Consider the following 15887-nt stretch of genomic DNA (forward strand, 5'->3'; position numbering starts at 1 on the left):
CTTCTGTCAGTAACCTAAGACAGACAGACAGACCGACAGACCGGTAGATTATTCAACCATTTTATTGCTTAACAGATAAACAGTGATGGGAGTCATGGCGTTAACGGAAATAACTAACTTAAGGCAACGGAAATAACGGAAATTTATGTTCTCATGATTTAGATAACGCCTACGTCAGTCTCTCTCTCTCTCTCTCTCTCTCTCTCTCTCTCTCTCTCTCTCTCTCCTCAAGCCTAAACGAAGATAAACACGTGGGTCATCCAGATAATGTTTACGTTAACGGAATTAGAACTCTTGTGCCAGCTTTTTATCCTCTTGAGTACCATGACAATCCCTGGAGTACCATGACAATCCCTGGAGTACCATGACAACCCCTGGAGTACCATGACAATCCCTGGAGTACCATGACAACCCCTGGAGTACCATGACAACCCCTGGAGTACCATGACAATCCCTGGAGTACCATGACAACCCCTGGAGTACCATGACAACCCCTGGAGTACAATGACAACCTCTTGAGTACAATGACAACCTCTTGAGTACAATGACAACCCCTGGAGTACAATGACAACCTCTTGAGTACCATGATTTAATACGTATGAATGTTTGATATTATTTTTAGCTTATTATTATTATTATTATTATTATTATTATTATTATTATTGACAGAAGGTAGAGCCACTTAAACACAGGTGAAGAAAAGAGTTATTTTTTTTACCTAGTCTTTAACGATACGAAGGGGACACAAACCCGCCTCCTTCAGCCCCTTCAGTACGACTTGTTCTCCGGGGGGGGTCAAGTCGTCGTCCTCAAGGGGTTAAACCTGGAGTCCTCAAGGGGTTAAACCTGGAGTCCTCAAGGGGTTAAACCTGGAGTCCTCAACACAACTGAAATACAAGTAGATTAACTCACTCACTCACTCACCTCCTCCTCTTCCACAACTGTATGTCCTTTCGTCACCTCATACTCTCATTACCTCATACCCTGATCACCGCCCATTAGGTTATATGAGGCACCAGTTGTAGATAATGACCTTTGTTAGTGTGTGTGTGTGTGTGTGTGTGTGTGTGTGTGTGTGTGTGTGTGTGTGTGTATTGTGGCACTCAACCGGTCATATGGCACACTTGTTTTCTCCGCCACCACTCACCTGAAGATTATATACCCTAATTTATTCCACTGATGATCATTAAACACACTATCGATACCTGAGGGGGTTAGGTTAGGTTAGGTTAGATTTGATTCTTGTCAGGGTGTTTAATTATCAGGTGTAATAAACTGGAGGTGCTAATCTTCACGTGAGCCGACGGACGTTTCCCTACTCGTCTACCTGTGAGTGGCCACATTGGGGGGGGATATCCCGTTTTCTGTTAACACCGTCTACGATTATTCTTCCTATTTTTTTTTTAGTGTTGAAACCTTCCTTAGTTCCTCCCGAGTGTGCCCATAAAATTCGGGGAAGATTGTCCTCTCCGTTGTCGATCTCTGACGCACATAGGAACACAATAATGATCGTTTGGAAAAAAAAATACTGAAGACAAAAAAAATATATAATACTATTGGTGGGTTGAAAGTCATAGTGCATGGACCAGGTGATGACGTCAAGAGTTAGCCCCCGCGCTGTGACGTCCATTTGAACCTGTTATGGGATATACCTCTCTCTCTCTCTCTCTCTCTCTCTCTCTCTCTCTCTCTGAAGGGTGTATGTTAAGTCCCGGTCGTAAAGCAGCCGGTGGATCAATCACTCGCAGGACGCCCTCGACGACCTCCTGGCCTCCTGAAGGGTATAACAGCCGACGGAGGTGTGTGAATCAGGGTGCTAGAGGTACCTGGAGGTGTGTAGGAGGAAGGAGAGAAAGGGCGGGGTAGAATGGAGGAATGTGGAGTGATGGAAGGAATTAGGGTAAATGCCACGGAGGAGGAAGAGATGAAGGAGTCGTATACCCTGAGTACGATGACCAATTCCCTTGAGTACGATTACATTTAATTAAGGGGAGGGGGGGAGGTTAAGTTATCGTACTCAAGAGTTTAATGCCTTATCAAAATAATCTCTGATCATTCATGGATTAAAAAAAAATCCCTATTTCCTTGTTTACAGTTCTGGGTCGCTTACACTCCAATAACTTACTTTCATTATATCAGTGGAATACATTGGGTCATTGTTGTCAGCCGAATAATTACTTCTGAATCATTATTTGCTGAATGTTGAATGTTATGTTGGAAATTCGTCGTGTTCGATAATGTTCTGAATGTTGTCTTTGTTGTGGAGTTTAGCTGCCAACCTCTTCTATTATTTCACCTTAAGATTAACCACCCTAACGATACCTGTGGGGTTAGATTAAGTTAAATTAGGTAGGGTTAAGGTAGATTAGGTTAGGTAATGTTAGATTAGGTTAGGATTAGCATTAGAATGTTTAATCTCAAAGAAGAAGAATCTGGAGGGCTAATCTTCAGGTGATTCCATTTATATTCAACTGTGTGAATGAAAACATGGCGACGAGTCTTATCACCCCAAGAGAACCTGACAGGTGAAATATGTTAATTAATACACCACCACAGGTAAACACAAATACTAGTAATCTCACATTTAAACAACAAAACATTACCTGTAGTGTTAATAAACTTACAATAACATTAAATAAACTCTAGATTAATATTAACCACAAAGTTACAGCTTGTGGTAAAATTCGTAATGAAAGTGTACAAATACGTATATGTTCGATCGTTATTAAGAAAATCGTTTATCAGAAGTTTCCTAAAGATTTTCATCACTGGGTCAGGAGTGTCGGGGCTTGTTGAAGATGTCTCTCAGAAGTCAGGTGGGGGAGAGGGCCGAGAACAGGTCCTGGTGTGTGTACCTGAGGGGGTGTGTGTACGTGAGGGGGTGTGTGTACGTGAGTGGGTGTGTGTACATGAGTGGGTGTGTATACCTTAGTGGATACAGGTCCTGGGTGTGTTTACATCAGTGGGTAGTATGAGTATTGAACCTAGGTATGTTATTTACTTTACCTATACAACCTGCCGAACAAGTTTTCCTAAAGAGGGCGTTGGTAACTTGTCCTCGTTAATTATAGATCATTTTCCCATTTTATTAATTCAGGTGTGTGTGTGTGTGTGTGTGCGCGTGTGTGTGCGCGTGTGCGTGTGCGCGTGTGCGTGTGCGTGTGTGTGTGTGTGTGTGTGTGTGTGTGTGTGTGTGCGCGCGTGCGTGTGTGTGTGTGGACTTACTCACCTTGTAGTGGAAGATGAGACAGGAGTCGCCATCTGGGTCTCTGCCTGTTCCTAGTTTTTCCATCGATTGTTGCGCAACCTTGGAAACCCAGCCACCTTCCGTGTGTGTGTGTGTGTGTGTCTGTGTGTGTGTGTATTTATTTATCATCTGGTTTTAGGATCTTCACCAAACTCTCTCTCGCTCTCTCTCGTGAGTAAATATAGGTCAGGTTACCTTTCCTACCCTAAATTTGCCACAACACCTTGTAAGTAATCGATTAATAACAGATACAACAAATAATAATAATAATAATTTCTTCTTTATCACTATTAGTAATATAATTAACACGGTCATTAGTTGGCTTTAGTATTGAAATTTGTCACCACTGCCTTTCACCACTACCTTCACCACTACCTTCATCATCATCAGGTGAAGGTGGGGGAGGTATTGTCAAGGTGTCGCCGGTGTGGTGGTCAGAATATGGTTAAATGTGGCGGCTGTGATCAATAATGAGGCCCCGACCTTGACTCTGTGTGTGAGACGAGGAACTCTCTCTCTCTCTCTCTCTCTCTCTCTCTCTCTCTCTCTCTCAGGTGTGTACATTAAGATGTTACCTGTGCACGTTTGACAGGTGTGTAATGTTGAGTGCACGTGTCCGCTGTGTGCACAATACCTAGTACACGAGGTGGTTCACTGCAGATCTAGCCGCTGTCCACTCCACACCACCATTGACACGACCCGCATTGTTGGCTGGTGTGGCCACTGACACCACCTGCATTGTTTATAAGTTAAGGGCACTGAGGACCCAGTACCTTTTGAGACAATGCTGGCGATCGTTCGTCTGGCACATCAAAACATAGCTAGGTAGAGACCATGAGGTAGGAAACGTCAGGCTGTGTAGATATGTCTGTGTTGGCTAATAATAACAACAATCATCATCATCATCACCACCATCATCATCATCATCACCATCATCACCATCACCATCATCACCATCACCATCATCACCACCATCATCACCATCATCATCATCATCATCATCATCACCATCATCACCATCATCACCACCATCACCACCATCATCATCATCATCATCATCATCACCATCATCACCATCATCACCATCATCACCATCATAGGTAACGTGTGGTGAGGCTGGTGTGATGTACATAAGGGTGTTGTTACTGATATTTTTTTTATTATTCCTCAACTGGTTATTATGTTTATCGTCTCCTTATCGACCGTGATAGTTGTATCCTGTTGTTTCCTGAGCTTGGTTAGGTTAGGTTAGGTTAGGTTAGGTTAGGTTAGATGTGGTTCATTTGGGTTTGGAAATAAGTCCTCGTACTCAATAAGTCCTCGTACTCAAGAAATACGTTGCCGTACTCGTACTCAAATAAAAAAAGTCGTCTTCCTAGATGGAGATGTTTAATTCACCGTACTCAAGGGAATACGTTGTCGTGTGTGTGTGTGTGTGTGTGTGTGTGTGTGTGTGTGTGTGTGTGTGTGTGTGTGTGTGTGTGTGTGTGTGTGTGTGTGTGAATATTTAACCTTTCCTGTTTGGTATATGACAGGCAGATGACAGACAAAAATTATGAAGACATTTTTAAGGAAGAGAGAGAGAGAGAGAGAGAGAGAGAGAGAGAGAGAGAGAGAGAGAGAGAGAGAGATTCCTTCTCACACTTCTGTTCGTCCTCCTCCTCCTCCTCCTCCTCCTCCTCCTCCTCCTCCTCCTCCTCCTCCTCCTCCTCCTCCTCCTCCTCCTCCTCCTCCTCCTCCTCCTCCCCAACCATTCAACCAAGAAAGTTTATAAATATGACAATTCTCGTCACCTCAGCAAGACGCGACTCATCATCATCATCATCATCAATCATAAGCTCGATCTTCCTGTTACTCCGACTTGTAGGTGTCAGGCACGTCGTCTCTTGAAGAAGTGAATAAGGGAATTGAAGATTACACACCCCAGTTTATTTCACCTGAAGATTACACACCCCTATCAGTATTTGGTTAGGTTAGGTTAAGGTTAGGTTAGGCTAGGTTAGCGTTAGGGTAGTTAAGTTAGGTTGGGTTAGTTTAGTTGGTTAGATTAGGTTAGGTTAGTGTGGTCAATCATGAGGTGACACCTGCAATACACACCTCCAACACCTGTTATAGGTGCCTGGGTTAGTGTACCGTGTCAGTAGGTCGGAGGTTTCCGTGTACACCTGTAGTTAGGAGAGATGAGTCAGTACCACAGGTGTAGGGCGGCGACAGGTGTGCAGCGTGTCGTAATCACCTGAGACTACACCTGTCCACTGAGGCGCTGCTGGTCCCTATCATGACTCACTTGTCTCGCTCTGTAGCTAAGTCCGTATAACCGAAGCCGCGATCCTTTATGAGTGTGTTTGTCTAAAGCGTCTAAGTGTTTATATCTGAACTTACCTCTGTTATGGAACCTCGACGTGTATTTCTCTAAGTTTTCCGGATAATCGATTCTAATATAATTCAAACGGGTTTTTTTTAAGCTTTGGCCCAATTACATCCCAAACAAACCTTTCTTTTTAAGCTTTGACCCAAATACATCCCAAACAAACCTTTCTTTTTAAGCTTTGACCCAAATACATCCCAAACAAACCTTTCTTTTTAAGCTTTGACCCAAATACATCCCAAACAAACCTTTCTTTTTAAGCTTTGACCCAAATAGCCTGTGTTAACTCGCTTTCCCTGAGGTGTATAGCCGTAATATATAGACCTAACACCTGTGACATATATGTACAGTTGTGGATCATAATTCCCCTAACACCTGGCATCTACCTGTGGGTCATATATGTTTAATTGGTTAACGATGTTTTTCGCTATGAGATCTTTATTTAGTGAACGTTGCTTTTCGCTATATAACCGTTGCTCTCTTTAAGAAAATGACTTTAAAATAGCGACAAATTCAAAGAAGGAAACACTGATATAGTATTTTTTTTAGTGTTCAGTATATTTTGGGGGTTTGTTTCACTTTGTTTCAGTGTATATTGTGTTTATTTCTGTTTCAGTGTGTTTCAGTTTCAGCCGCGTTATGTAGGTCTGAAACACCTGTAAAGAGGACACCTGGCTGACCTAACCTGTGTTGGTGAGGGTGGGAAGGTGATGTTAGGGTGGGTGGAGAATCTTTATAAATGTTTTAGAGAGAATTAGTTGACGTTATGACCAAGAGAGAGAGAGAGAGAGAGAGGGGTAGAGAATTGGTCTACATTTAGAGAATTTAGGTGAAAAGGTCAATAGGGTTGTGCACTAATAAACCACATTTACTTGATTGTATGCATACTCAGTGGTCTTAGTATAATTATGTACGTCATGTAAGTATAATTACTGTGTGTACCTTGATCGTAGTGCACATGTGATTATTACTAGTATGAGGGTATGTGGTATGCGGTCTAGAACATTATCCCCATCATTACTGAAATGGAGTCGACATTATGCAGAGACTGTACTTAGTAAACATGCTGTCTCGTATACTGTATCTAGTTAGGTAAAGATTATGCTGTATTTACTATTACGAGAATGACTTGACCAGAGTGTCAGGGAAGGGGGAGGAGCTATCGTGGCGACCTGTGGTGTAAACTGGTGGTCCTGGGTTCGATCCCCGGTCAGGGTGAAACTATGGGCAAGTTTCTTTACACTATTTGCCTCTGTTTACCCAGCAGTAATTGGGGACCTGGGTGTTAATCGATTGGTTAGGTAATACAGTTGGCGTGTTGAATTATTCCTTGACACTGGGTCATACAACTGGTTAACATAGGGTGTGGTTGTTGCGTGGGCGACAGCTTTTATACCTGAAACATATTCACGTCAAGGTGACCCTAGAGCCGGCCATCCCCGTACACAAGGGTCAATCATTATTATCAGTGTTTTTGTTAAGCCAAGATAGGTTCAATAAGTAATATCACCTTCCCACCAACACCTTCGAAACTGCTTTGCGTGCGGACAATTATATTTTTCTTACAGTCGAATAATTTCTTAAAAAACAAATAAAAACTTGTTTCTTGTACACTTAACCTTCAGCCACAGTCAGATCCAGGTCTTCTCAGAAGAGGTGGGAAGCTGTCTTCAGTAGCCACAATCTTATATATTTATCTTGTTAAACAGGTCCCAGGTCCGCTTGAATACACCTGGTTCATTGTCGACCAAGTGAGAAATCCTTATTATTATTCCACTGTATTCATCTTCCTTTAATACTCTGTAACGAAAAATAATTCACTCGATAAATAAATAAAAGAATAACCAGATAAATCAGTAAACGACGTAGGAGAAATAAAAGTAAAAATCCATGTCCGTGTTCTGGCCGAATCCTTTTACATTACCTAATACTTCGTGTTTGATAATGTTGTCGACAATTTGGCGGGAAATTCCACCTTGGCCCCGCTGACGTTGACTCATTATCACAACACCTTTCCTGCATTTTTTTTATTGTCTTTGCGAATGTACACTTAAAAACCGGTCGATATAATCACTGTTGTTGGGGCGCATAGATTTTGCGTTAAGCGTCACTCTGTCTGTCTGTTCTGTCACTCCGTCTAGTCGTCGCGTCTGGCCACCATTGATTTGTATGTCTCCTGTCAATTAATTCGTAATCCAGTTTATGATATGTTGCGTTTGTTTTTTTATCTGTCCTTTAATTGATGATGATATTTAATTTCCTCGCCATGGTCTGCGTCCAGGAGGAGGAGGAGGAGGAGGTGATGGCTGGTGGCTCTTAACACATTAGATCGTTCAGTAATATTTTTTTTATTTTTATCGTGCGTGAGTTAATTCACGTTGAACAATGAGTCAGGGGGGAAGTTTTGTGTGTTGTGGACGTGACTGTGGCGCCGTCTGCCCCTTCCTTAGGTGGACCAAGGCTTTCCCAGGTGGTGTAAGGAGCTACCGGGATACAGGTGTGGTGATGATGGCGGTACCTGGAGGAAGTTTGCTCAAGGAACTGCCGTGTCACTCTCAAGGTGGAGTGGGTGGATCCTCTGCCTGGAGTCTCACAGTCTCAAGTGTTAACTTTTTTTATCACCTGAAGATAAGCGTCCCCTGTTTAATTAACCATAAGATTAACAACCCTGATATTAACCTGTCCAGCTTAATCTAACACGAACCTAATCTAATGTAAACCTAATCTAACCTGACATTAACCCAATCAATCTAACACTAACCTAACATTAACCTAATCTAACACTAACCTAACATTAACCTAACCTAACACTAACCTAACATTAACCTAATCTAATCTAATACTAACTTAAAATTAACCTAACCTAGCTTAACACTAACTTAACATTAACCTAATCTTACACTAACCTAACATTAACCTAATCTAATACTAACTTAAAATTAACCTAACCTAGCTTAACACTAACCATTAACCTACCTCCCCCAGGTAGCAATAGTTGGGTCATCAGGTGAAATAAACTGGAGGGGCCAATCTTCAGGTGAGATCCTCATACCGTTTCCCTCCAAGTATAAGAAAACGTATACAGTATATAATTATAACGAGACTCGTAAAATGCAGTCTCAGTGTTATTTGGTCGCCATCTTTATCCCATTGTCTGTGAGGTAATGCATTATCACCTTACTAGTTTTAAGGGAAATATTTGGTTACGAGTCTTCAGTAATTGGTGGTCTAGTCCAACTGATCTAAGGTTTATTTTACCTCTAAGATGAATGTTAAGTCAAATTGGCTCAACTGTGGTATAAAGTGAAATTAGTTTTAAGAATCCGGCATTTTTTTTACTTTAGTAACCGTGGAAAGCCGGCATCATTGAGAAACCACAGAAATCCGGTAAATTTTACTAAAAAAAAACACGATAATTCGGTAAACATTACAGACCTGGGGAGTCCTTCTAGGTTATATGGTCAAGACTCCTCAGTTGAGATTTTCCTGGTAATTGACTTCCAGCACTAAGGAGAGAGAGTAAATATTGATTTTTACCCTGAGCACTGTGATCACTTCCTCTTTTAATTCGTTTTTGTCATTATTTTATTTTTTATCCATTTGTATCATTATTTCCTCTTTTATCCAGTTTTGTTTTGTTTACTCTTATCCTGTTCTGTGATTTTATATATATATATATATATATATATATATATATATATATATATATATATATATATATATATATATATATATATATATATATATATATATATATATATATATATATATATATATATATATATATATATATATATATATATATATATATATATATATATATATATATATATATATATATATATATATATATATATATATATATATATATATATATATATATATATATATATATATATATATATATATATATATATATATATATATATATATATATATATATATATATATATACATACGGAGATTAGCCCACCCGGGCACAGTGGCACAGGTCACTGACCCACATCGGGGCCTGGGGGGGGGATGTAATAATAATTATGATAATAATAATAATTCATAGTATATGAAATTTATAATAAAAATACAAAATTAAAAATAAAATAATAATAATAATAACAACACTGTAATAATAATAATAATATTAATAATAAATAAATACAAAAATGAAAAAATAATAGTGAGAAACGATATATGTACAGTATTTTGTATTGTCAATAGTAAGAGAAACAATTGAAACCTTGCAATTGTGTGTAAATGGGGCATCAAGTCAGATCAGCAACCTGGGACTTGGTCACAGGGATCCACCCATTCCCTTTTTTGTTTATTTTGGCACAACTTTGATGGCATTGGAGATTTTTATTAGACTGAATATTCCATAAAGAACAACTAACGAATATTTATTGAGGAGTTTGAAATATATTGGAGTACTGAAAGGTTATAAATGCTAACTGTCCCTTTTTTATGTATTTCCAGATTGTAAATGCTAAATATGTGTCCTTTTTATGTACTGTATTTCCAGATTGTAAATGCTAAATATGTATTTTTTTATGTATTTCCAGATTATAAATGCTAAATATGTATCTTTTTTATGTATTTTCAGAGACCAGGGAAGATACGTTAAAACCGAGTGGAAACATGTGAGGGTTGGGGACATTATCCACCTCTCCTGCAACGAGATCATCCCAGCCGACTTAGTGGTCCTCAACTCCTCAGATGAATATGGCATTTGTTTCATCGAGTCTTCCAACTTGGATGGTGAAAGTAACCTCAAGCAGAGACAAAGTATTAAAGGACTTGGAATGGTAAGGATAAAGTTGAAGAATTTTGAATTTTGTTGGACATACAGTACTGTAATAATTTTGTTTATTTACAGTATTTACAGATAATAAAAATGCCCCTTTGTATAGTACTGTAATATATTAAAATCATTAAAAATTTTCAGGATGATAAATTTGAGGTTTCCAAGTTTGATTTCCTGATGGAGATCGGTGCGCCCTCCACTAAGATCTACCATTTCACCGGCACAATTCCACTGCAGTCAGGAGAACGTGTACCCCTCACCAAAGACAATCTCTTGCTCAGAGACTGTGCTCTCAGGAATACAGATTACATTGAGGGCATTGTTGTGTACGCCGGTAAGGTTTCCGTTATGGTGTTGTTTTCCATATAACTCGACTCTACTATTTATATTCTCTTTATTCACCTCGGGTATCAAACCTATTGTGTGGAGACATTCTTTGTTCATAGGTTTTTTGTGAACTACCAGTACTAGAACTCTAGAAATCTGAAATTTATGTATATTCGTCAAGACAAAAACAACTACGACTGTACTCAGTGTTTGTGACAGATTGAATCAGGATTAATACCTTTCAAAGTCTTAGAAAGTGGGATCTGTGTTGATGTATGGGACCAGCTCAGTGTACAGTATCACTCAGAAGCTGTCCCCTGAAGTTTGTTAAAGTCCATATACATTTATTTGTATTATTTTTTTAATCATCATCTCTGAAACTTCTTGAGCTACGGGTATAATTTGTTTTAGATGTTAACTAATGGTAAAGCTGTTACCTCTCCGTATTGAGCTGATTAAATATTACAGTAGAGTTATGTATTATACTGTACAGTACAGTAGTACTCTGAAAATTGAAAAAGGGGTTGAACAGTTTCAAGTTATTGGGCTATATGCCATTACTCTCAGTGAAGTTGTGTATAGAATCTGTTATCTCCTTTTTAATGAATTATTAATTATTTTATTTTCTCATAAATTACACTTCACTAAATTATTCCTCTATTAATCCTTTCGCATTGTATTTTAACTTATTCAGCCGCTACGCATGAATAATGTCTGTAGGAGCAAACTGCACCCCTCTCTGGCAGTTAATCACACATTTTAGCATTTATACATATACTTGGTGAATTATCTAACAAGTGATTCCAGTATATTTATATATGTGATGCTTCAGGTCGTGAAACTAAGGCCATGCTGAATAATGGAGGCACCAGGTATAAGAGGTCCAAGCTGGAGAGGAGGATGAACATAGAGGTGATCTGGTGTGTTGTCATCCTGTTTGTCATGTGCCTAATCTCCGCGACTGGGTCTGGCCTCTGGCAGGTAGGTACAGTGTTTATTGATGATTTGCATATTATCAAGGTTCGTTGTGGATGATCATGGCTTGTGAGAGAATGTTCTGGGGCTAAAAATGGTTAAAACACTGCTGAAAGCTTTTGTAATGCTGTATCAACTGTACTTATTCTAGAGGAGATGGATTAGAGAGACCTGAAAGATACCATGGTACAATTTTATGACTGATTTCTGTGGTTTCCCAATGATGTCAGATTTGCACGGTTACTAAAGTGAAGAATGCCAGCTTTCCAAGGTTTCAAAAGTCAAATTTGCCGGATTCTTAAGCTAATTTTACCAGAGTCCCAAGGTTTCTTAAGTATAATTTCTTCCTTGGAGACACAGGAACACACCAACAGTAGTTAAGACAGTCTCTGAGCACTTTCGACGCCATATTAAGTCACTTTATACCTCAGCTGAGCCAATTTGACTTAACATTCATCTTAGAGGTAAAATAAACCTTAAATCAGTTGGACTAGACCACCAATTGCTGAAGACTCGTATCCCAATATTTACCTTAAAACTTGTAAGGTGATAATGCATTACCTCACACAGACAATGGGATAAAGATGGCGACCAAATAACACTGAGACTGCATTTTAAGATTCTTGCTATAGCTCTATATATGTTGTCTTATACTTGGAGAGGAGAACAACCAAGCAGGTAAACCATTGTGTAATATGATGTAAAAAGATTCAGAAACAATGTCATCATGCTCCGCCAGCTTAGCCACACATTACAATGTATTTAAAGGTTGTCTATGTATGCGCTTCACTGATTTCACTAGAATGTTTGTCAAGGAATATATACCTGGCATTTTTAGTCTATCAAGGGCATTCACGTCAGTCTAACATTATTGCCCAAACTTTACATCTACTGTACTGTACTCACAACCATGAAACAATGTAGTGTTCTTGAATTCCCTCTTTCAATCATATGATCAGAAATATCAGTGTCTGTTAGGTGAAGTAGAGACATCTTGGCTCCATGGTTGGTGGCACTAATGAAGGCATTTTCAGAGATGGTTGTGTGTTAATGCCTAGTCATGGGCCAGTGAATGTTTCCTTTCTTATTACTAAATCTATGCTGTTGGCACCGTCCATTTATTCTAACAGCTAAATGTGTTTGTATATTTTATTGACACCATACAATTAGATACTTGTAGTTGTGTGTTTCTAGTCACTTTATAAAACCTATACTGTACTTTAGTGTAATGTGACTTGAGTTTAGTAATGTTGCCTCTCCTCAACTCAATCATAATTGGTTTTTTTCCCCATACAGTACTGACTGTTATATCCTTTAGCCTCACCATGATACTGTTTACAAAAATGCTTCCCCCAAAAGCTTGAAAGTTGCATATATATGTATTCTGTACTGTACATTGTAGGCTGTAGTACCTCATTGTTATCAAACTTCAAATGACTTAATGTACTGTATATTTCTCCCACCTACAGAATTACTATGAGGGTAATGCCACTTTAGGTCTGGTACCATTCCTCCCACTCAACAGTTTGGATTCATCACTCGCAAAAATCAAGCTCTCTAACAACTCGGTCTGGGTTGGCTTCATTAGTTTTTGGACTTTTGTTATTATTTATCAGGTAAGCCCAAGTAATGATGAGGCAGGTTTATAATCGGTCTTCTTGCCGCATGTAAAATGCTTTCATTACCTAAAAAAAAAAAGAAAAAAAAAGAGATTTACCATATTTGTATTAATATTCCAAGAGGTAGCTTATGATGTACCTTTTACAGTATACCAGTTTCCTAATATTTGTGAAGAGAAATTAGCCCCAGCTTATTTCACCTTTATATTAACCACCAAAATGCTAACCTAACCTAATCTAACACATACTAACTTAATCTAACCTAACCCCTCCTTCCAAGTAATGTTAAGTTGTTTAATCATCAGGTGTAATAAGCTGGGGGGGGCTAATCTTCATGTGATCTCCATAATTTTTCTATCTAATGCTCTGTAAAGTCACATGAGAACAAAGCACTTTTATCAATGACATAACCTACCATCCTGAACCTCATAACACACCCAGGGAGGTTCAGTCATCCTCCTTCACACATTTTCCCAGTGTTTCCCATTACAGTATATAATTCCATGAAGTGACCTTTACATGGAGTTTCCTAAAGTGCTTCCCCTATCTCTTTCTCACTCTCCAGTTTTGTTCTGTCATCCTTATTTGCTTTTCTTGGTGTTTTCCCGTACTTCACATTTTCTTACTTTATCTTAATTTATTCTTACATGAGCTTTAACTAATTTTACCTAACCTTGCCCAACCCTAACCTAACCTAATTTTATCTAATGTTATCCAAGTTTAACCTAATCTAACATAACCTAATCTAATCTTACCTAAACTAACTCTTCCTAATCTAACCCTACTTTACCTTTCTTTACCTAACCTAACCCAGCCTTACCTAGCCAAACTCTTACAGTAATGTCACCTGTTGCATCAGTGTATCCTGTCTTGGGCACATCTTCCATATGGCAAAAAGTCCCTGATAAAAAAGACGATCTCTCATTACAAACATTAAAAATAATGTCTTATGGTTCAGCCAGGATAGACTGCCCCATTATGATTTAAATGGCTTTTCAATATGCCCTGCCCTTAGCACATAACCTAATCTAACCATCCCATTTATGTTATCTATTCCCCAAGTTAAACTCCCACTTCTTCTTATAAAACTGAAACCATTTAACCAATTTCATTCTATTTATCTTTTTTTCCCATACTTATCACCGCTTCCAGATTGTTCTATACAAATGTATTTTAATAATTGTAAAGTGTAACTAATTTGTATACTCCTAATGATGTTCCTATCTACCAATGATTTTCTTTTTTTAATTTATTTTATATTTCTAATTATGGTAATCTATGCATGTACTGAACAGTGAAACCTCCATACTGCATAGTCTTCTCTCCCCATACTGTTCTTTAGATGGGGGTTTCACATCTAACAGACCTTCGATATAATGGACTTTCATCTATATACAGGTAGTTCATTAAATGGGGGTTTCACATCTAACAGGCCCTTGAAATAATGAACTTTCATCTCTGTATAGCCCAGTAAATTGACGTTTCACTGTACTGTACTGTATATATTGTTTACATCTCACGTTCCCCAGGTCATCATTCCTATATCCCTGTACGTGACCATAGAGGTGATCAAGCTCATGCAGATCTACCACATCCATTGTGACAAGGACTTTAAGGACAAGAAGAGTGGTAAGACTATAGGTAAGATGATGAGGCTTCCTGGCTTGTTTCACCGGAAGATTAGGCACCCTGGCTTGTTTCACCTAAATATTGACCACTTGAACACTAATCTAACCTAACCAATCCTAATATTACTTAACTTAACCTAACCTAGCCTACCTTAACAATAGAATGGTTCATCTTCAAGTGAAATAAGCCACGGTGCCTAATGTACATGTGACCCATTTTGTTGTTTGAAAAGTTTTGGAATGTCTCATCATTAGCAGGATAAGACATTTGATACACGTAAGCTGCTCTTAAGACATTTACTGTTGTGGTACAAGTTGTTATTAGAGTAGCTTTGAACTGACAACTTGGCCAAACTTTTTATAGTTTTTGTATTGAGTTTGATGACTCTTCATGCCACTATGTAATTGAATAGTTTAGTATTACGTATAATGTGTTCATAAATCAATTTAGCTTTGAAACTAAAATAAATCTGACTAAAATCAAGACATTTTCTAAATCCAGTAAAATATTTAGCTCCTAAAATACTTAGTTTGACAGCTATATGTATTTTATCCTTGTGGTTCATTTATTATAGTCATCATCTAGTGTTGTTTGTTACCTTCACAGAGTGTCGAGCACTTAACATCCCCGAGGAGCTGGGTCAGGTAGAATATGTGTTCACGGACAAGACAGGGACTCTCACAGAGAACAATATGGTCTTCCAGAGATGCTCTATCAATGGTACCGACTATGCCCACACACCTGTTATTAACAAGAATCAGGTAGGTTTTGTAACACAGTTTTATTTAAGAAACAAAAAATAGTTTTATTCCAGATATTTGCCTTAAAATCAGTAATAAAAAGACATGCCAGTTGCTTAAAGATGCTCTGGGTTTAATTCTTATCTTTTTTATTATTATTATTTGTATTATTTTTTACTCG

At 38.5% G+C, this 15887-nt stretch overlaps 1 protein-coding gene across 2 annotated transcripts in view; it reads left to right on the plus strand.

Moving 5' to 3' along the window:
* Positions 1-15887, plus strand: part of LOC121868574 (phospholipid-transporting ATPase VD-like) — a 99021-nt gene that overhangs the window by 59391 nt on the left and 23743 nt on the right. For both annotated transcript variants that reach the window (XR_006089422.1, XM_042369330.1), the window contains exons 7-12: positions 10216-10417; positions 10558-10750; positions 11576-11724; positions 13188-13334; positions 14867-14978; positions 15573-15727. Coding sequence is in view for 1 of the 2 variants with exons in the window: in XM_042369330.1 (XP_042225264.1) it covers positions 10216-10417; positions 10558-10750; positions 11576-11724; positions 13188-13334; positions 14867-14978; positions 15573-15727 (958 nt within the window). In the remaining variant the exon portion in view is untranslated. The remainder of the gene's footprint in view (positions 1-10215; positions 10418-10557; positions 10751-11575; positions 11725-13187; positions 13335-14866; positions 14979-15572; positions 15728-15887) is intronic.

This window comes from Homarus americanus, unplaced genomic scaffold (assembly GCF_018991925.1).
Source record: "Homarus americanus isolate GMGI-L3 unplaced genomic scaffold, GMGI_Hamer_2.0 scaffold59495, whole genome shotgun sequence".
Classification (NCBI taxonomy): Eukaryota; Metazoa; Arthropoda; class Malacostraca; order Decapoda; family Nephropidae; genus Homarus; species Homarus americanus.